The sequence below is a fragment of the Sorex fumeus genome, unplaced genomic scaffold, assembly GCF_029834395.1.
Source record: "Sorex fumeus unplaced genomic scaffold, SorFum_2.1 ptg000019l, whole genome shotgun sequence".
Lineage (NCBI taxonomy): Eukaryota > Metazoa > Chordata > Mammalia > Eulipotyphla > Soricidae > Sorex > Sorex fumeus.
The window spans coordinates 39,638,916-39,660,448 of record NW_026606076.1 but is presented as its reverse complement, the minus strand read 5'-3'; the positions used below and the strand labels follow the sequence as shown (position 1 = coordinate 39,660,448).

At 44.5% G+C, this 21,533-nt stretch overlaps 2 protein-coding genes across 2 annotated transcripts; both read right to left on the bottom strand.

Moving 5' to 3' along the window:
• Nucleotides 1–2,322: 2,322 nt before the first annotated feature.
• On the bottom strand, nt 2,323–3,252 carry LOC130022277 (olfactory receptor 7A10-like). Its single transcript, XM_056113026.1, has one exon. It carries the CDS (start codon nt 3,250–3,252, stop codon nt 2,323–2,325), a length of 930 nt encoding a protein of 309 aa, XP_055969001.1.
• Nucleotides 3,253–16,943: 13,691 nt separating this feature from the next.
• LOC130022462 (olfactory receptor 7A10-like) lies at nt 16,944–17,567 on the bottom strand. Its single transcript, XM_056113235.1, has one exon. The coding sequence runs from the start codon at nt 17,565–17,567 to the stop codon at nt 16,944–16,946; it is 624 nt and encodes a 207-aa protein (XP_055969210.1).
• Nucleotides 17,568–21,533: the final 3,966 nt, after the last annotated feature.

Below are 21,533 nucleotides of genomic sequence, written 5' to 3'. Positions count from 1 at the left end.
CATCTTGGAGGGGGGTGGATTGAGTTTCCCTCCCCACCCCAAGCAGAGCCCTGGCAGCCAAAAACCTCCAGAACCCAGCCACAGCCATGCCCAAGGCCACTCTCCACATGCTCGGATCAGCCTCACCCATGAAGGAACTGGCAGAGGAACTCAGGTATACGGGCCCCCTGATTGAGATCTCCAAGCCTGCTTGGATTGGGACTGGGTCTCCTCCACCCAGACCCCCCAGTTTTCCAGTAGCTTGGCAGTCACACCCACAAACTGCCCCCAGCGTCATGTAATCTCATCCACAGTCAAGATCAAGAGAGTATAAAACAAAGCTCCCGGAAGAGAGCGATGCAGTATTTCCTGGACCTCTTATACTCTGGCCCACTGTTATACCTGAAGTAGCACACATGTGTTTGCTTTTAACATACTTGCTTGTATTCTTGTATATAAGGGCTTAAATGGCCAGAATGAAGTACAACAACCTTCACACACTTCCCTCTTACGTGGTGGGAAGATGCTCATTGGTTGGGTGGGTGTTTGATTATTATCTGTAATAAACTATTGTGAACTACTTTATGAAAATAAAATGTATAAAAATCGGAAAATAAAGAAAAAGAAAGCAGCCTTTGTGTTTTTTTTTATCAGCAAGAAAGGACGTATCACTGGATAGCAGGAAGAGACAAAAATAGTCATGTTTTCTAACTTTTGTATATCATGATGGTATGTTACATAAATGGTAAGCAGCAGTTAACCCAGTTAAAAAAGACAAAACAGCTCACTTGGACCAGGATGGTGTGGGTGGCCTTGATCTCCAGAGAGGATTGTGGGCAAAGACTGTGCCTAAGGATGTGCTGGACGTTCTTGCAATAGTTGAAGAGGAACATTACCATGTGCACGCTGGTCCAGATCATGTATATCATGTATATAGGGGCTTAAATGGCCCCAAGATGAAATACAACAACTTTCACACACAATTCCCTCTTATTGTGGTGGGAAAATACTCCCTGGTTGGGTGGGTGCTTGAATATTATCTGTTATGAACTACTGTGAACTGTCACTCTCACTCTCCTCCCGTTGTTCATCGATTTGCTCAAGCGGGGCCAGTAACGTCTCCATTGGAGACTTTGTTGTTACTGTGTTTGGCATATTGAATACATCACGGGGAGCTTGCCAGGCTCTGCCGTGCGGGAGAGATACTCTCGGTAGCTTGCCGGGCTCTCTGAGAGGGGCGGAGGAATCAAACTCGGGTCGGCAATGTTGGCTGCGTGCAAGGCAAACGCTCTACCGCTGTGCTATCACTCCAGCCCACTGTGAACTACTTTATGAAAATACAATGTATAAAAAATCGAAAAAGAAAAGAAAAGAAAAAAGAAATTCGCATAAGGGCCCGGATATAGCACAGGCATTTGTCTTGCAAGCGGCTGATCCAGGTTCAATTCCCAGATCCTTAAGCCCAACAAGAGTAATTCCTGAGTATAGCCACATTAGGCCCAAGACAATAAAGTTTTCATATAGCTATAAAGAGAAGATAATTTTTCTTCTTTTACGGTCATACCCAGTGATGCTCAGGGATTAATCCTGACTCTGCACTCAGAAATTACTCCTGGTGGTCCTTGAGGGGACCATAAGGGATGCAGGGATCGAACCCAGGTCGCCTGCGTCAAGACAAACGCCCTACTTGCTGTACTATTTCTTTGGCCCTGAAGATAAATTTTTTTAACAAAGGAAAGTCCTGAAAATAAACAAAAGTAATAAATCAAATGTTCACACTCTGGTGTATAAGTAAAAAAAAATTTATTATGTGCCCAGATTTTAAAATAAATTAAATGAAAATAAGTGCGTTTCTCTGTCTTTTAATTTAATTTTTTTTAGTTGAAATGTAGGCACCGTTGATTGCCAAAGCCTTCAAAGAAAATTTGGAAATATTGTGTCCCAACTCCAAAATCAACATGAGTGTCAAAGTCAGTGACTGATGACCCCAGATTCCTTCTGAAGTTCCTTCCCTCCTTAACAGGCATGTTTTTAATTTAATTAATTTATTTTTACTTGGGGGACACAATGGCAATGTTTAAGGGTTACTCCTGACTCTAAATTCAGGAATCACTACTGGTGGTGCTCTGGGGACCATACGGGATGTCAGAGATAAAACCCAGGTCAGCCATTGCAAAGCAAGTGAATGGACCCACTGTGCTATCTGTCCAGCCCCACATTATAATGTTTCATCAGTGTAGTTTGGGTCCCAGGCTTGGACTCTGATTTAAGAGATCACAATTTCTTAGTCTCAGAATCTGACTACAAATGACACAATTCACCAATTCTAGGACAAATGTCATTTCATTGTTTCTTCTCAAGGAGACTCATCAGAGCCCCCTTGATGTCTTTGTTCCTGAGGCTGTAGATGAAGGGGTTCAGCATGGGGGTGACCACTGTGTACATCACCGAGGCAATGGTAGTGTGCTGTGAGTTCTCTGTCACAGCAGAGCTCAAGTACACACCTAGGGAAGTGCCATAAAACAAGGAGACCACAGAGAGGTGAGACACACAGGTGGAAAATGCCTTATACTTCCCCTGAGCTGAGGAGATTCTGCGAACGGAGGAAATGATCTTAGAATAAGAATAAAGGATCCCAGTGAGGGGGCCAACCCCCAGGAGCACAGCTGACGAATACATCACCAAGTCACTAAGAAACGTCTTAGAACAAGCCAGATGGACCACTTGATTGAGCTCACAGAAAAAGTGAGGGATTTCCACATGTTCACAGAAGGACAGTGACAATATCATGAGGATTTCTAACAAGGAATCCAGGGCACCAATGACCCAGGAAACCAGAAGCAGCAGCCCACAGAGCCGGGGGTTCATGATGATGGTGTAATGCAGGGGGTGGCATATGGCCACATAGCGGTCATAGGCCATCACGGTCAATATAAGGATGTCCAATACCACAAACAATATGAAAAAAAACATCTGGGTGATGCAGCCCTCATAGCTGATGGCTTTGCTGTGGATTTGGATGTTCACCAGCATTCTGGGGATGGTGGTGGAGGTGAAGCAGATGTCCACAAAGGACAGGTTGGACAGGAAGAAGTACATGGGCGTGTGGAGGCGGGAGTCGGAGCTGACGGCCAGGATGATGAGCAGGTTCCCCAGGACGGTGATCAGGTACATGGACAGGAAAAGGTAAAAGATAAGGGGCTGAACTTCTGGTTCTTCAGAGAATCCTAGAAGAAGAAATTCTGTGATTTCTGTGAAGTTTCCTGGTTCCATGTGGTGGAGAAGCCTGCAAGTTTTCTGTCAAGATAAACAATTACTTTCCAAAGTGACAGACATGATTTAGGGTGGTGTGTGCTTGTGCGTGCATGTGTGTGTGTTTTAATTTTTTCTTTTTTTTATGGTCACATGGGTTGCAGGACTGTGGACAAAGAAAACTATATATATGAAAAACAGAGAAATTTGTTAGCTCTGATTTCCTCATTCTCAGCACTATGATTCTCTGGAAAAATCACTCTCTTCTGGCCCAGGAGAATATTCAGAACTACCCTGATCTCTACGTATCCTGTTGGAGTTCAGTATTTACAGAAAATATTCCTCTCTTTGTTGGAAGGACCATATTAACTCAGTCACACAAATATTTTTGGTGAATGTGTCTACAATTATTATTTTTTATTGGCCAAAGCTGGCAATACTCAAGCCCTACTCCTGGGGCTGTGCTCAGGGAGCACTCCTAGTGGCACTTGGAAAACATTTGGGGTGCTGGAGATGCAATCAGGTTGGTCACATGCAAAGCAAGTGCCCTTCACACTATACTATGTCTCCAGCCCTGATAATTTTTATAAATATAATGGAAGAACCTAAAACTCTGTCACTCCATAATATATGAAGACCATATAAGGAACCAACCAGCATCATATTGGTTGCTTAGAATCAAGTTAATATTGAAATACAAGGAAACTGGGAAAGAAGAATTCATATAGAAGCTGTAGTTTCATGTTTTTGCAGATGCATGGTCTCAGATGGGCTGGAGTGATAGCACAGCGGTAGGGCAGTTGCCTTGCGTGTGGCCGACCAGGTTGACCCAGGTTCGATTCCTCTGCCCCTCTTGGAGAGCCCGGCAAGCTACTAAGAGTATCTCATCCACACGGCAAAGCCTGGCAAGCTACCTGTGATGTATTCAATATGCCAAATATAGTAACAACAAGCCTCACAATGGAGACATTACTGGGCCCGCTCAGGAGCAAATACATGAACAACTGGAGGACAGTGCTACATAGTCTCAGATATGCAAGGAAAATAGAAAGTCATCTGTAGTCAAATGTCAAGAAGAATGGTTTCTATGATGGTAGAATATCAGGCAGCTTTGAGGAACAGATCTACTCCCAACAGACCAAAGGAAATCTTAGAATGATAGTTGGAAGTGATCAGCCTGGACAAGAACTGAGTGCTGAAAGTAGGTAAAGAGGTATACATAATAACTTTCAGTATCAGTATTGCAAACCATAATGACCAGTGGTGGGAAATGTACACTGACGGGGACTGGAGCAATAGCACAGTGGTTTGGGGTTTGCCTTGCATGTGACCGACCCGGGTTCGATTCCCAGCATCTCATACATGAGCACGGCCAAGAGTGAGTGATTCCTGAGTGCATGAGCCAGGAGTAACCCCTGTGCATTGTTGGGTGTGACCCAAAAAGAAAAGAAAAAGGTACAATGATGAAGAGATGGGTGTTAGAACATTGTATGACTGAAATCCAATCATGAATAACTTTACATATCTCATGATGATTCAATTAAAAATAATAATGATAATTTTTAAATAAGTTTTTTTAACAGGGGGCTGGAGCAATAGCACAGTGGTAGGGAGTTTGCCTTGCATGTGGCCAACCCAGGTTCGATCCCCAGCATCTCATATAGTCCCCCAAGCACCATCAGGAGTAATTCCTGAGTGCATGAGCCAGGAGTAACCCCTGTGCAACACCGGGTGTGACCCAAAAATAAAAAAAGAATTTTTAACAAATAAATGTAAGAATGAAGAGAGATGTGAGAAGAAATACAAAATGTGTGTGAAGGGTGCTTATTCAGAGGTATTTATATGGGTGAACCTTCACTTGTCTTTTAAAGCAAGGATATCTCTCCGAAGAATTTTGAAGAGAATGATAAATTCTTTCAGTTAAGAAAAAAATCCCCAAGATACACAGAGTAAGAGGGTCTAATTTACTTTTTTTAAAAATTAAATTAAATTAATTTATTTATTTATTTTGCTTTTTGGGTCACAAAAAGCGATGCTCAGGGGTTACTCCTGGCTCTGCACTCAGGAATTACTCCTGGCGGTGCTCAGGGGACCATATGGGATGCTGGGATTCGAACCCTGGTCAGCCGCGTGCAAGGCAACCGCCCTACCCATTGTGCTATCACTCCAGCCCCCTAATTTACTCTTAAGATTAGTAAAACTGTAGTTAAACTAGTAAATTAATAAAACCAGTAAACTAGTTAATTAGTAAAACTCCCCGATAAAACTGTACATGCATAAATTAACTAAACGGAATCAAATCATTTGAGAACTATCATTGAATAAATTCATGAAATACTGAAGCAAAGACACCCTTCCCCCATCAGAGTAAGAAAATGGCTCAAGAAGCAATTTACGTGAAAACTAGACATGAGTCTCAAGTATGCAAATATATTTGTCATACAGGATGTGAATCAATTAAAAATTAAAACTCATTAGCACATCCCATTGCTTGTATACTTTTGTTTCTCATAAATGTCTTGATGAGTGGATACCACGGTGTGAACTGTCTGTTGTTGCAGATCTATTCACACATCGCTTTGGTTCTTTCTCGTGTAGAGAGAAACTGTCGAGTACACTGTACGTAATAATCGTTGGATAGCCCCAGACATCAACTGTCATATTTACACATTTCCTTTTTTTAAAATTAATCACTATGAGATGCAGTTACAAAACTTTCATGTTTGAGTTTCAATCATACAATGACTGAATACCCATCCCTCCACACATTCTCCACCACCAATGTCCCCAGTATTACACACACACACACACACCTCCCGCTTTCCTGCCCTCCCCCTGCCTCTATGGCAGACAATTTCCCCCATACTCCTTCCTACTTTTGGACATTATGGTTTGCAATATAGGTACTGGGAGGCTCTGACATTTGGTCCTTTACTTTCAACACATATCTCCCATCCTGAAAGATTCCTCCAACCATCATTGATTTAGTGATCCCCTCTCTATTCAACTGCCTTCTCCCCCAGTTCATGATACATTTTCTTTAAATTCCAAGATCTTTGGACTTTATTACACTGTTCCATTTCCTTTTTTACTTTACCCTATATAATTTTCATGCAATATCCAGAGTTAACCACTGTATTGCCTTTTAAATAATCACTTACCTTTTGGTCATTAAAAAATAATATATATATTTAATATTGAACTCTAAAACACACAGACTCTGCTATCAAATCCAGGTTGGTCATTCTTAGGTGGCCACAGGTACATGTTCTTGTCTTTCCTTCTGTCAAACAAGCATCTAGAGATCGTCCATGACATTTCAACTCATCTGGGTAGGATTTCTGAGCAATGCAGAATTCTTGGATTCTATCATAGAACCTTCCAGCTGAGTTGTTAAGTATCTCTGAGTGAGTCTCAGGCTTCCTTTGCTTGTCCTCAGACAATATATCCAATAATTGAAAGGGCTGATGGCCACAGGAAAGCGTGCATAGCCACGGCTGGAGAGATAGTACAGTGGATAGGGCATTTGCCTTGCACACAGCCGACCCGAGTTCGATCTCTGGCATCCCATATGGTCCCCCAAGTACCACCAGGAATAATTCCTGAGTGAAGAGCCAGGAGTAAAGCCTATCACTGGGTGTGGCCCAAAGGTAAAGGTAAAGGCCCTCCCGTTGATCATCGATGTGCTCGAGCGGGCCCAGTAACATCTCCATTGGAGACTTTGTTGTTACTGTGTCTGGCATATCGAATACTCTCGGTAGCTTGCCGGGCTCTCCGAGAGGGGCGGAGGAATCGAACTGGGGTCGGCCATGTTGGCTGTGTGCAAGGCAAACGCCCTACCGCTGTGCTATCGCTCCAGCCCAAAAGGTTAAAAAAAAAAAGAAAGAAAGAAAACAAAAGAAAAGAAGGTATGCATAGCCTGCAGGGCCTTGGAAATAGCAGGCAACTCCAAACAGGGACCCAACGTTTATTAATTACACCACTGTAAGCAATCATTTGTGGGCAGCAAAGAAATGTTGATGAACAATAGCCAACCTGCAAAACCCCTTGAATGACACCTTGTGAAAGGAGTTTCACACCATTATCAGGGGCCACCCTAACTGTTGGGACCTATTTGTGAAATGCTGAGTGTTGAAGAAACACTGAGAGCATGAATGCTCTTTCACACGGAGATATTAATTCTTGGTCCAAGTCACACTCTGGTGGTTTCTGTCCTCTGACCTGGGGAACATTCAGAGCATCCCTGACCCTACCCATCTTCTCCAGTACTGCTAATAAAACATCGGTGGAAATTTCCCAGGGTTTTTTAGAAAATGTATTTATCCAGGGTAGAAACTAGATCTTTTCTTAATCTTGAAAAAAAATTTTTTAACTTGTTGTATTTACCATATCTGTAAGGCTTATGAAAGACCATAAAGGTATATTTGCTGCCACATTATGAACTATGAACTATCTTAGGCATAAATGAAAAGTTATTAATTGATGCCTGGACTAAACAACCAGTCCAGTGAAGAGTGGAGCTGGTACTTTAGAGGGAGCCTATTCTGAGTAAAAAGGAAAGAGAGAAAATGTGGACAAGCAGCTGCCACATTGAAGCTCTACTTCCCCTCCTAGAATACGCGTTATCTGTATCTCTCACGAGACCTCAGGGGAGCAGCCTTGCTGGTCATTCTCTGTGACAGGTGTCTTTCATTCCCTGCAGAGGCTGCCTGACAGCTGGACTCACCTGGGTGCAATCCAAGAGGAAACCTCTGAGTGCAAACAGATTCCTCCCTGCAAGGTTGATGGTGGAGTCTAGAGTTTCAGACAAGGCAGCAAGAAGGAGAGGAAGCTTCGCTCCACCAACACATTCAGGACTGCAAAAGCATCATCCACACCCCATGCATCCCCAGAGTGAACATGCAGAGGGACCAGGCAAAGGCATATTTACAGATGCTGTGTTGGCTCATTAGCCTGTTTCCTTTCTCACTCCAGCCTCTGAGAGTGCCCATTCCCCAAGGGTCACTGTTCCACACAGGGTGGAAATTTCCTGCAAAAGTTTAGGCGCCAGGAGAGCGTGTTAGGAGTCAGGTGAAACCAACTGTGTTTCCTCCTTCCTGAGCCCCTGACTCACTGAGGGGTCATCTCCCAGGATTGTCCCAAACCTGGGTGGTCAGATCACAAAGAAATGGGAAGTGAGTCTTAGAGAAGGTCCCTGCATCTTCAGTGCATCCATACAGCTCAGACACAACGCCTGAGATCAGCAGAGATGGACCCCACAGTCCTTCACTTGGTGTCACTTTTGCCAAACCAAGGAGGAATTTCACATTTACATAAGATGTTAATAAATGTCACTTGATCCCAACTACTGACCTAGAGAGACATTCATGTAAAAAACTAATCATATTGAGAACATTTAATCACTGTATCACTGTCATTCTGTTGTTCATCGATTTCCTTGAGCAGGCACCAGTAACGTCTCCTTCATCCTAGCCCTGAGATTTTATAAAGTGCCACATTTGAGGCTCTTTCAGGGTCAAGGGAATGAGACCCATCATTGCTACTGGGTTTTGGCATATTAAATACACCACTGGGAGTTTTCCAGACTCTGCTGTGTGGGCAGGATACTCTCAGTAGCCTGCCAGGTTCTCCAAAAGTAAGAACTAGATAATAAGAGGTCTTCTCCACCCAGATCCCCCATCTTCCAGGAGGTAGGCGTCACACCCACCAACTGCCCCTGGCACCGTGTTATCCCATCAACGGCCAAGACCCAGACACGATAAAACCCAGCTCCCAGAAGAGAACAGGGCAGTGTCTCGGGCTCCCACACCTGGCTGTCCTCACCGGGGCCCCTTGGAGGGGGGCGGGTTGAGTTTTCCTCCCTGTCCTGAGCAGAACCCCGGCAGCCGAAGACTTCCAGAACCAGCCACACCCATGCTTAAGACCACTCTCCACGCATTCATTCGGGCGAGTCCCACACATGAAGGAACCTGCAGAGGAACACATGCATGTGGGACCCGGGGCTGAGAACATTTAATAAACAATGAGATATCAATTTGTTACTGAAAATGTATGAAATCCTTAGTGAGCTTGGAGTAAAACATAACTTTTTCTTATTATGTTTTGTATTTGAGGAGATTTTGGTGATGCTTAGGCCTTCCTCATGGCTCTACACTTAGAGATCACTCCGGGTAGGCTCAGGAACCAGATGAGGTGCTGGGCATCAACCCCAGGTCAGCTAAATACAACCCACTATGGTATTTCTCAGGCTTCAAAAGACCTTCCTTACTGCAGCAGAGGACAGTTATAAGCACTGTGAGTGAGTGCCTTCAGTTTGTTTTGATCTTAATTGTTTCATGGGATAGACCATATTTTCCCTGCATGTAGCAAAATGCCACGGATCATCAAACACCTAGAATTATTCATGCAAAAATTCAAATGAAGAATGTCAAGAAACATTCAGACTGGCCCTTCTCTATTTTTTTGTTTGTTTGCTTTTGGGGTCACACCTCGTGATGCACAGGGTTTACTCCTGGCTCTGCACTCAGTTATTCCTCTTGACGGTGCTGGGGGACCATATGGGATGCTGGGAATCAAACCCAGGTTGGCCTCTTGCAAGGCAAATGCCCTACCAGCTGTGCCATCACTCCAGTCTCCCAAAAGAATTTTTTAAAAATTTATTTTTTAAATGGAATCACAGTAAGATGCACAGTTAAAATGTTGTTCATAAAGGAAAAGGGGAGAGAGAGCGCAGGAAGGAAAGAGCCTTTCATAGAGGTGCATAGCTGGGTAAGACCCAAAAAAGCAAAAAAAAAATTTTTTTGGTAGGGAATTTGAGCCACAGTTGGCAGTGCTTGGGACTATTCATGGCTGTGTTCTTAGGGATCACTCCTTAAGGATGCTTGGGGACCACTCTATGCAATGCTGGAAGTCAAACTGGGGCAGCTGCATGCAAGGTCTTAATCCCTCTATGATTTCTCTCGCCTCTATTCCACAGAATCTTAATAGTGACTGCACTGAATTCCCAACAGACGCCACAGAAAAGACTAATGGACAGGAATGAGGCCGGAAATGGGGTTAAGAGGAATCAGAGGTTGAATATCAATGATTTGGTCTTCCCATCTAGACATTCTTGATTTCTGAAGGGATCTGATTTCCTCTATTTCCATCTTTATATAGGTTTTTGTGGGAAATTATTTCCCTAATGACAGCCCCAAAGTTAGAAAATGCCTTCCCCCAAAAAAGTTCAGCTCAAGTTTTGTCATTGGGGGCTGCCAGGAAGATCTGCTAGAACAGACCAGGTCACACTGAAATCAATGATAGACATTAAAGGTGCTTGCTGCTGGCACATCACCCTATGGGCACAGCTAGATTTTGTACTCACTGTCTGTTTAGGCCTAAAGAATGGTCCCACGATGGTCCTGCAATGGGTGCCAGAGGGGAAATGATGCTTAACTAATAAATAAGCCTATAGTGTTCCTTTCTAGAGGGGGCCCAAGCCAACCTGCCACCAGGGCTCTCTATGGGGTTGAAGATGTTGGAAATTAGATTAATAAAGCAGGCAGACAGGGTGTGGAGTTAATAGGTCTTTTAAATCCAGAATGCTGGTGCCCTGTAGTGGAAGGCTGCCCCTGACTGGGTTCTCTAACTGCTCAATCTCTGCTCTTCCTCTCAGGAGAATCTCCCTTTGAGAAAGACCATAACAAAGACTTTTGTCCTGACATACTAAGGACCTTGGATGTGTAAAAGTCTAGCCAGGATAAATTAAGAGAGTTATTCAATGAAGAATGTTGTTCATCTCCTTCTGATGACTACTTGTTCAAAGAAAAATATATTTTATATATAGTAGAAGAGTAATATCCATGGCCAGAATAAACAGGGGTTAGGAGGACTGGTCAATGGTTGGAACTAACCACTAGTGTGTGGGGGGCTGAGGGCAGGTAAGATAGAGAAGAGACCAGTATGATAATAATAGCTGGGAATGATCACGCTGGACCAGATTTGGGGATTAAAAGCAGATAAGGGATAATTTTGATAACCTTTCAGTATCAATATTGCAAACCACAATGCCCTAAAAGAGAGAGAGAGAAAGAGAAAGAGAGAGAGAGAGAGAGAGAGAGAGAGAGAGAGAGAGCACCTGCCATAGAGGCAGGCAGGGGGTGGGGTGGGGGTGATGGGTGGAAACCTGGGGACATGGGTGCTGGGAAATGGATGCTTGTGGAGGGATGGGTGTTGGAACATTGTATGACTGAAATCCAATCATGAACAGCTTTGTAATTCTCTATCCCACAGTGATTCAATAAAAAAGTTTATATATGTAGCACCGTAGCACTGTCCTCCCATTGTTCATCGATTTGCTTGAGTGGGCACCAGTAACATCTCCATTGTGAGACTTGTTACTGTTTTTGGCATATCGAATACACCACGGGGAGCTTGCCAGGCTTTGCTGTGGGGGCGGAATACTCTCGGTAGCTTGCTGGGCTCTCCGAGAGGAACAGAGGAATCGAACCTGGGTCGGCCACATGCAAGGCAAACTCCCTACCCACTATGCTATGCTATCGCTCCAGCTATATATATATAAAAGGCCCTCCCGTTGATCGTCGATTTGCTCGAGCGGGCCCAGTAACGTCTCCATTGGAGACTTTGTTGTTACTGTGTCTGGCATATCAAATACTCTCGGTAGCTTGCCGGGCTCTCCGAGAGGGGCGGAGGAATCGAACTCGGGTCGGCCATGTTGGCCGCTTGTAAGGCGAACGCCCTACCCGCTGTGCTAGACACAGTAACAACAAAGTCTCCAATGGAGACGTTACTGGGCCTGCTCGAGCAAATATATATATATCCGGCTATATATATGTGTGTGTATATATATATAGTATATATACATATATACATGTATATATATATATATACATATATGAATCAGTTTCCAACAAATGATAGAAAAATAGAGAAAGCAAGTAGGGGGCTAACATGGATTGAAAGTATTGACTATATATATATATATATATATATATCCGGCTATATATATATGTGTGTATATATACTATATATGTGTGTGTATATACTATATATATATGTATATATACTATATATATACACACACATATATATAGCCGGATATATATATATATATAGTCAATACTTTCAATCCATGTTAGCCCCCTACTTGCTTTCTCTATTTTTCTATCATTTGTTGGAAACTCACACCTATTCACTGGGGGCCAGTAGCAGGCAGAAGCAGGGAGCAGCTGTTAGAGTTTGCTTGATGCTGTTTACTCAGAATCCCTTTAGTTGTTAGAAAACCTGAGAAAGCCCATTTTGAACAAAGCAAAGAATCACATTCGTCAGCAACACCACTCTCCTGGTGCAGAAATAGTGACTCTGGCAGACACGCTAGACGTGGACCAGAGAGAACCCAAGATCCTAGTGAAGAGCTTATGATGCAAGCAGCACATGGGCGTGGGCAGTACATGCTCACCCTCCCTTTGTTCAAGGAGACTTTTATAGGTTTTCTCCAACCTGCCCTCACCTGGGGCTTCTACCTAGGTAAAAGTCTGTAGCTGGGGAGGTTGCCAAAGCCGGGTAGGGTTGGGAGTGGTGATGGTCATCTTTGAAATTTTGTTCTGGCCCTCTGTTTCTGCTGGAGCTTCTGTTGCAGGGTGGGAGGGGAGTGTGTGTGTGTGTGGGGGGGGGGGTAGTCCAAACAAACTCTCTGGGTTTGTTGCTGCCAGTGAAAGTCTTATCAAGCTTTAATTCTTGTTTTCTGCAAAGTTGGTTTTTTGCAACTTCAGGGCTACTGATATCATTAGTTCCCAGGAAATTCGTTGCCATTGTCTTGAGGGAGGAGGCCTTCCCTCCCTGCCTGCTCACATCAATTAGACCCAGGACCATGATACATGATGTCTACATCATGTAGAAGAGTAAGTTCAGTGATACACATATGGATATGCATGTATCAGTTTCCCCCCAAAGGAAAATTATGCTATCAGGCTTTCCATTTTAATAAAATTATAAAAAGTACTTGGCCATAATATACACCCTTTCCTTTGGTTGTCTTGTTAAGTGGCCTCAAGCCTGAGCTCAGCCGCCAACTAAGACACACAAAGACAGGACAGAATTTTTCAGGTTTTATTGACACACACTGAAACTCACTCATGCAAGGGACTCAGTGCTGAGGTGTACAAGCTGGGACCGCTCCCTGGGCTTGGAACCCCAACACTGGGCCGACTCTCCTTATACATTTTTCTTCCAGGGCAAATGGAACATATATCATGCCCCTAATTTCCCCATCTAGGCAAAGCAGATGTACAGAAGCAAACCAAGAGATTAATTGACTAATCTTACTTGTTTATTGCAAGTTAGAAATTAAGCGAAGTTTTAACCCATGTCATAAGGCAGAAGTTAGTCAAGTATCTATATGTCTTGAGGCAGTTACCTCCTTATCTGTGGTTGGGTATTGGAATCTACTTGTCACCAACCTTGGGGTTTTTTTCTCGCTTACTTTTATTTATTTATTTATTTATTTGCTTTTTGGGTCACACCCAGTGATGCACAGGGGTTCCTCATGGCTCTGCACCCAGGAATTACTCCTGGCAGTGCTGGGGGACCACATGGGATTCTGGGAATCGAACCCGGACTGGCCACATGTAAGGCAAACGCCCTACCCACTGTACTATTGCTCCAGTCCCACCTCACTTACTTTTTAAATTCACCACCTTTAGGCACAAAATAGAGTCTAGTTTCAAAATGGGGCCCCAGTGGTCCTGTTAACTTTCAGTTTTACATCTTGTCACTAGTCTGCAAGACCTTACATCCATTTAACAAGTGAGCATGCAGATCTTTTAGGAAGAAAGTGTTCTTAAGAAATCCATGTGTGAAAGTATCATGCTAAGCGAAATGAGTCAGAAAGAGAGGGACAGACATAGAAAGATTGCATTCATCTGGGGAACATAAAGAAACAAAATAAGAGACTAACACCCAAGAATAGCCGAGATAAGTACCAGGAGGTTTACTCCATGGATTGGAGGCCAGCTGCACACGCTAGGGGAAAAGGCAACTCAGATATAGAAGGGAGCACCAAATAAAGGGTGTTGGAAGGATCCTCCCAGGATGGGAGAAACATGCTGAGAGTAGACTATAGACTGAACATGATTGCCACTCAATGCCTCTTTTGCAAACCACAGCACCCAAAAGGAGAGAGCGAACAAAAGGGAATGTCCTGCCACAGAGGCAGGGTGGAATGGGGGGATGGGGGTGGGAGGGATACTGGGATCAGTGGTGGTGGAGAATGGGCACTTGTGGAGGGATGGGTACTCGATCATTGTATAACTGAAACCCAAGCACAAAAATTTGTAAGTCTACAACTGGAGCGATAGCACAGCGGGTAGGGCGTTCGTCTTACACGCGGCCAACATGCCCGACCCGAGTTCGATTCCTCAGCCCCTCTCAGAGAGCCCGGCAAGCTACCGAGAGTATTCGATATGCCAGACACAGTAACAAATGGAGACGTTACTGGGCCCGCTCGAGCAAATCGACGATCAACGGGAGGGCCTTTACCTTTACCTTACCTACAACTGTACCTTATGGTGTTTCACTAATAAAAATTTTTTAAAAAGTGTTCTTAAGAAATTCATGTGTGGCAGCGGGTAGGGCACTTGTCTTCCACGTGGTCAGCCTGAGTTCGATTCCCAGCATCCCATAGGGTCCCCCAAGCACCACCAGGAGTAATTCCTGAGTGTAGAGCCAGGAGTAACCCCTGAGCATTGCCTGGTGTGACCCAAAAACAACAACAACAACAACAAAAAAAAAACAGAAAGAAAGAAATCCAGGTGTGGGCGAGAGAGACAGGGAAGCCTTCAGTTGTTCCCCAGCTCCCTTTGTATGACCTGACCAGCTTCCATCCCCAGCACCCAATAGAGTCCCTTTGCGCCTTCCATGGGTGATCCCTGAGTGCAGAGTCCGGAGTAAACCCTAAGGACAGCCGGGTATGCCCTCTTCCCCCACTTCTCCCACACAAAAAATTCTTTTAGTCATAGTTCAATGGTGGTTTTCAAATATTTCATAAGAAATGTTTGAAATACATTTGAGAGCTAAGAATAGAGAAACTAGATCTCTATTGCAAAGAAAGCTGAAAGAGGAAAAAGTATTCCTAGAGGTATAAAAACAGGATAATTTTTTCTCACAAAGGGAAACACTCAGAACATAAACAAAAGCAGCAGGTCCAGTATCCAGACTCTGTTTTTTTAAGTGAAGAATTTTTATTACCATCTGCCATAGAGGCAGGGGGAAGGGTGGAGTGGAGGAGTAGGAATACCAGGGACATTGAGAGTGGAAAATGTACACTGGTGGAGGGATGGGTGTTCAGTCATTGTAGGACTGAAACTCAAACATAAAAGCTTATAACTGAAGCTCACGGTGATTCAATAAAAATAAATAAATAAATAAATAAAAGATTTTTATTAGGTGTTCAGATTTTTTTTAAAAAACACACACATAAAATTAGAAGTTTCTCTGTCTTCTAATTTTAAAATTTTTTTCGGGGGGAGGTTGAAATTTAGGCACCAGTGGTTAATAAAGCCGTCATCAGTAGACTCTCACATACAATGTTCTACCTCCAAGACCAACCTGTGTCGGGGTTCTCCCACTAATGCCCCAGGTTCCCTCCCCGACCCCTCATCTCCTTAACAGGCACATGTTAAAGTTGAATCATTGTCAATGGGGTACCATGCTGACACTCTGATTTAACAGATCACAATTTCTTTCTTTCTTTTTGTTTTATTAGTGAAGCACCATGAGGTACAGTTGTAGATTTACAAATCTTTGTGCTTGGGTTTCGGTCATACAATGATCAAATACCCATCCCTCCACCAGTGCCCATTCTCCACCACCATGGATAATATCCCCCCCACCCCCACCCCCCTCCCCCTGCCTCTGTGGCAGGGCATTCCCTTTTGTTCTCTCTCTCCTTTTGGGTGTTGTGGTCTGCAAAAGAGGCATTGAGTGGCAAACATGTTCAGTCCATAGTCTACTTTCAACATGCATCTCTCCTCCTTGGGAGGATCCTCCAAACAGCCTTTATTTGGTGCTCCCTTCTCTATCTGAACTGCCCTTTCCCCTAGAATACCCGGCTGGCCTCTAAGCTATGGAGTAATCCTCCTGGTGTTGATCTCAGCTATTCTTGGGTATTAATCTCATATTTTTTTACTTTATATCCCCCAGATGAATGCAATCTTTCTATGGCTATCCCTCTCTTTCTGACTCATTTCACTTAGCATGGTACTTTCCATATTGTACCACTTGTATGTAAATTTCATGACTTCATCTTTTCTAAGAGCTACATAGTACTCCATTGTGTAGATGTACCAAAGTTTCTTTAACCAGTCATCTGTTCTTGGGCACTCAGGTTTCTTCCAGTTTCTGGCTATTGTAAAGAGTGCTGCAATGAACAAACAAGTGCAGATGTCACTTTGACTACACATTTTTGCCTCTCTGGGATATATTCCCAGGAGTGGTATCGCTGGGTCAACAGATCACAATTTCTTGTTCTCAGGATTCGTAGCCCTGAAATGATGCAGTTCACTAGTACTAGGACACGTGCCGTTTCATTTTTTCTTCCCAAGGAGATGTGTCAGAGCACCCTTGATGTCTTTGTTCCTGAGGCTGTAGATGAAGGGGTTCAGCATGGGACTGACCACCATGTACATCACCGAGGCAATGGTAGTGCTCTGTGAGTTCTATGTCACAGCAGAGCTCAGGTACACTCCGATGGATGTGCCGTAAAACAAGGAGACCACGGAGAGGTGAGACGCGCACGTGGAAAACGCTTTATACTTGCCCTGAGCTGAGGAGATTCTGCGGATGGAGGAAACTATCTTAGAGTAGAAATAAAGGATCCCAATGAGGGTGCCGACCCCCAGGAGCACTGCTGAAATATACATCACCAAGTCACTAAAAAAAGTGTCAGAACACGCCAGATGGACCACTTGATTGATTTCACAGAAAAAGTGAGGGATTTCCACATGCACACAGAAGGACAGTGGCAACACCGTGAGGATTTCTAACAAGGAATCCAGGACACTCGTGATCCAGCACACCAGAAGGAGCAGCCCACAAAGCCGGGGGTTCATGATGACTGGGTAGTGCAGGGGGTGGCAGATGGCCACAAAGCGGTCATAGGCCATCACTGTCAGGATGTAATCATCCAGGCCTGTGAAGAGGATGAAAAAGTACATCTGGGTGATGCATCCTGCATAGCTGATGGCTTTGCTATGTGTCTGGATGTTCACCAACATTCTGGTGACGGTGGTGGGGGTGAAGCAGATGTCCACGAAGGACAGATTGGACAGGAAGAAGTACATGGGTGTGTGGAGGTGGAGGTCTGAGCTGACGGCCAGGATGAGGAGCAGATTCCCCAGCACGGTGATCAGGTACATGGACCGGAAATGGTAAACGATGAGGGGCTGAACTTCCAGTTCCTCAGAGAATCCTAGAAGAAGAAATTCTGTAACTCCTGTAAGGTTTTCTGGTTCTATGTGCTGGAGAAGACTGTAAATTTTGAATAGAGAAACACAATTACTTTTCAATGAGACAGACAGGACTTAGGTTCTTGTTTTATTTATTTTAATTTTTTAATTTTTTTTTTGCTTTTTGGGTCATACCTGGTGATGCACAGGGGTTATTTCTGGCTCTGCACTCAGGAACTACTCCTGGCAGTGCTCGGGGGATGATATGGGATGCTGGGAACCGAACCCGAGTCGACTGCATGCATGGCAAATGCCCTCCCCACTGTGCTATCACTCTAACCCCAGTTCTTGTTTTAATTAATGTTCTATTGTGGTCACATTGGCTTGTAGGACTGTGGATGAAGCAAGCGAGACAGGTGGAGAACAATGAAATCTCTTAGCTCTGGTTTCTGCACTCTCAGCTCAGTCATGCTCTGGACAGGTCACTCTCCTAGGAGCTGGGATCTCTTTGTGCCTTGAAGCATTATTCAGAGCAAATCCTGTTTGAGGCTTGCAGAAAATATGTCTTTGGTAACAGCCCACTGTTTTAAAAAATATGTATTCCTTTTTCTTTGAAGGAACAAGATCAACTCCATCATACAAATATTTTGTTGCATTCATATATTTTTAATTAAAAAAAAAAACCTGGCCACACCCGGCACTCCTTTGGGCTTACTCTTGGGTCTGCACTCAGAAATGACTCAAGAGCTTCGGAGACCCTATGGTGTGCTGGGATCAAATCCTGGTTGGCCATAACAAAGAAAGTGCCCTACCCACACTACTATCTTCCTGGTTGCTATAATTTTTACAAAGATAATAAAAGGTCATCATATCAGCCTTCCCGTGATATATTATGTACCATCTAAGTAACTAACGAGATTCATTCATTCATTCAACTTAGAGCAAAGTTCATATTGAGATACAAGAGACTGCAAAAGAATTCATGTTGAAGCTCTAGTGTCATGTTCTATAAAGATATATGGACACAAATTGTTATGATGGAAATTTATTTTATGTATCTTTGGTTTGGGGGCTGGAGCGATAGCACAGCGGTAGAGCGCTTGCCTTGCACACAGCCAACATTGCCGACCCGAGTTCGATTCCTCCGCCCCTCTCGGAGAGCCCGGCAAGCTACCGAGAGTATCTCACCCGGACGGCAGAGCCTGGCAAACTCCCCGTGACGTATTCAATATGCCAAACACAGTAACAACAAAGTCTCCAATGGAGACGTTACTGGGCCCGCTCGAGCAAATTGATGAACAACGGGAGGGCCTTTACCTTTACCTTACTTTAAAGAGAGGATTTTACTTGCAGGTGGGGAGTTTTTAAGAAATGCAAGAAGCGTTAAAACAGTTCCTTTAAAGAACAGAGAAACTGCCCAACATATGGCACTCATTTGATGTCTGTGGGTCCCCCTGGTGACCGATGTGAAGCAGGGAGGAGAAAGATGGTCACTTTCTCCCCATCCGTCTCTGCCACCTGGGATCCAGGGTTACTGGGTTCTTGTTTCACCTCGCAGAAAAGAATTTCTGGAGTAGACAAGCAGTGAAGTCAAACAGATTTTATTTGGAGGTTTTGAAGGTGTGGAGGGAGAGAGAGAGAGTAATGTGCTCAAAAGAGAACGTGGGCTTCTCCAAGGGTGGAGAGAGCCCCTAAACATATGCCAGCATTAGACAGGAAAGCATGAAAGTACACATCTTGAGAGGAGATGCGGGGGACACATGTGCTCGGACATCACATGTGCTCAGCCATGTGGGCACAAGCAGCACATGGGCTCAGACAGCGTAAGTGCGCCCTTCCTTTGTTAAAGGTGGCCTTTATAGGGTTTCTCCAGTCTGTCCCCAAGTCTGGCTTCTACCTAGGTCAAAGTCCATTGCTAAGTAGGTTACCAAGGGGGGTGGGAGGAGCTGAGGGTCTTCTTTGAAATTCCTTTCCTGGCCTTTTGTTTCTGCAGGAGCTTCTCTGGGTCTGTTGCTGTAGATAGGTGAGGGTCTTAACAGACCATAGTTTCTGCTTTTTCCTGTTTTCTGCAAGATGCGAATTTTTGCCATTGACTTGGGAGGGGGCCTTCCCTGTCCTGCCTACATCATATTCATGGTGCATATGGTTGCTCTCTCTTAGATCAATAAATATGAAAGACAGAGCAATCATCACAAAAATAAATGAATAAATAAATAAATAAATAAATAAAAAGCTGCCCATTCTGTCTGTACTTGGGATGAACTTCCTGTTCCAAGCTAAGATAATGCTGATTTTAGGAAAGTCTCTATACCGTAACTGATGCCATCCTGTGTGTGCTTCGCTACACTGCTTGATCATGAAGCAACGCAGTGAGTTTGCAGTACACTCTTATTTAAAAAAAAAAAAAGCCCTGGAGCACCTGGGCCTCATCTAAGACTTCAGATGCTGGCCTAGCCTAGACCCAGGGGTCTCATTAGCTGGTGTAATAAAGACCTTCTTGTTTCCCCACCATAGATAATCTCCTTGCTTGGTTAAGGGAACACCCTTTCCAACAAAATAACCTAGGAAAATATCAATGCAATCTGTAGTTGTGTAGTTGGAGCAGGTAGGCTTGCAGATAGGGAAACAACCCCTGCTCTTCTCCACCTACCCCTCACCCCCACCCCCATGACAATAGTGAGCTCTTGTGAAGTCATAAAACCCATTTGCCCTAAGGCTGCTAGGACCCACCTTGTGGACACAAGAACTAAGACCATATAAGACCCCTAACTGAAACCAGAACAGACCCAGGTAAAGGTAAAGGTAAAGGCCCTCCCGTTGATCATCGATTTGCTTGAGCGGGCCCAGTAACGTCTCCATTGGAGACTTTGTTGTTACTGGGTCTGGCATATCGAATACGTCACGGGGAGCTTGCCAGGCTCTGCTGGGCAGGAGAGATACTCTCAGTAGCTTGCCGGGCTCTCCGAGAGGGGCGGAGGAATCGAACTCAGGTCGGCCATGTTGGCTGCATGCAAGGCAAACGCCCTACCGCTGTGCTATCGCTCCAGCCCCGAACAGACCCAGAGGAGGCTAGAAACAGACCTCTCCTCCTCCCCCTCCCCCCTCCCAGAAGCTCCAGCAGGAACAAAGGCCAGCAAAGGAATGTCAAAGAAGACCCTCAACTAACCCCAGTTCTATCCCTTGGCAATCTCCCTACCAATGAACTTTTTTTGGGGGGGGGGGGGGGTAGTGTCACACCCGGGGATGCACTTGGGAGACTTCTGGCTTTTCACTCAGGAATTCCTCCTGTCAGTGCTTGGAGGTACGTTATGGGATGCTGGGGATTGAACCCATGTCCGCCACGTGCAAGGCAAATGCACTAACCGCTGTGCTATCACTCCAGCCCCACCAATGCACTCTTGCCCAGGGAAAAAAAACCCACGTAGTAGTAGCAGCAGTAGTAGTAGTAGCAGTAGTAGTAGTAGGGTCACTGTCACTGTCACTGTCCTCCTGTTATTCATCAATTTGCTCGAGCGGGCCCAGTAACATCTCCATTGTGACAATTGTTAACTGTGTTTGGCATATTGAATACGTCACAGGTAGCTTGCCAGGCTTTGCTGTTTGGGCGAGATACTCTCAGTAGCTTGCTGGGCTCTCCGAGAGGGGTGGAGGAATCGAACTCGGGTAGCTCAGGAGAAACCCTATAAAGCCAGCTTAAACAAAGGAAGTGGGCCCATGTGCCAGCTGACCAAGCATTTGGGTCACTGTGGTGCTCAAGCACACATGTCACTCACATTCTCCTCTTGACATATGGACTTTTATCCTTTTATGCTGGAATGTGTCCTGGGGCTCCCTCTTCACTCTTGAGAAGCCCACATTCTC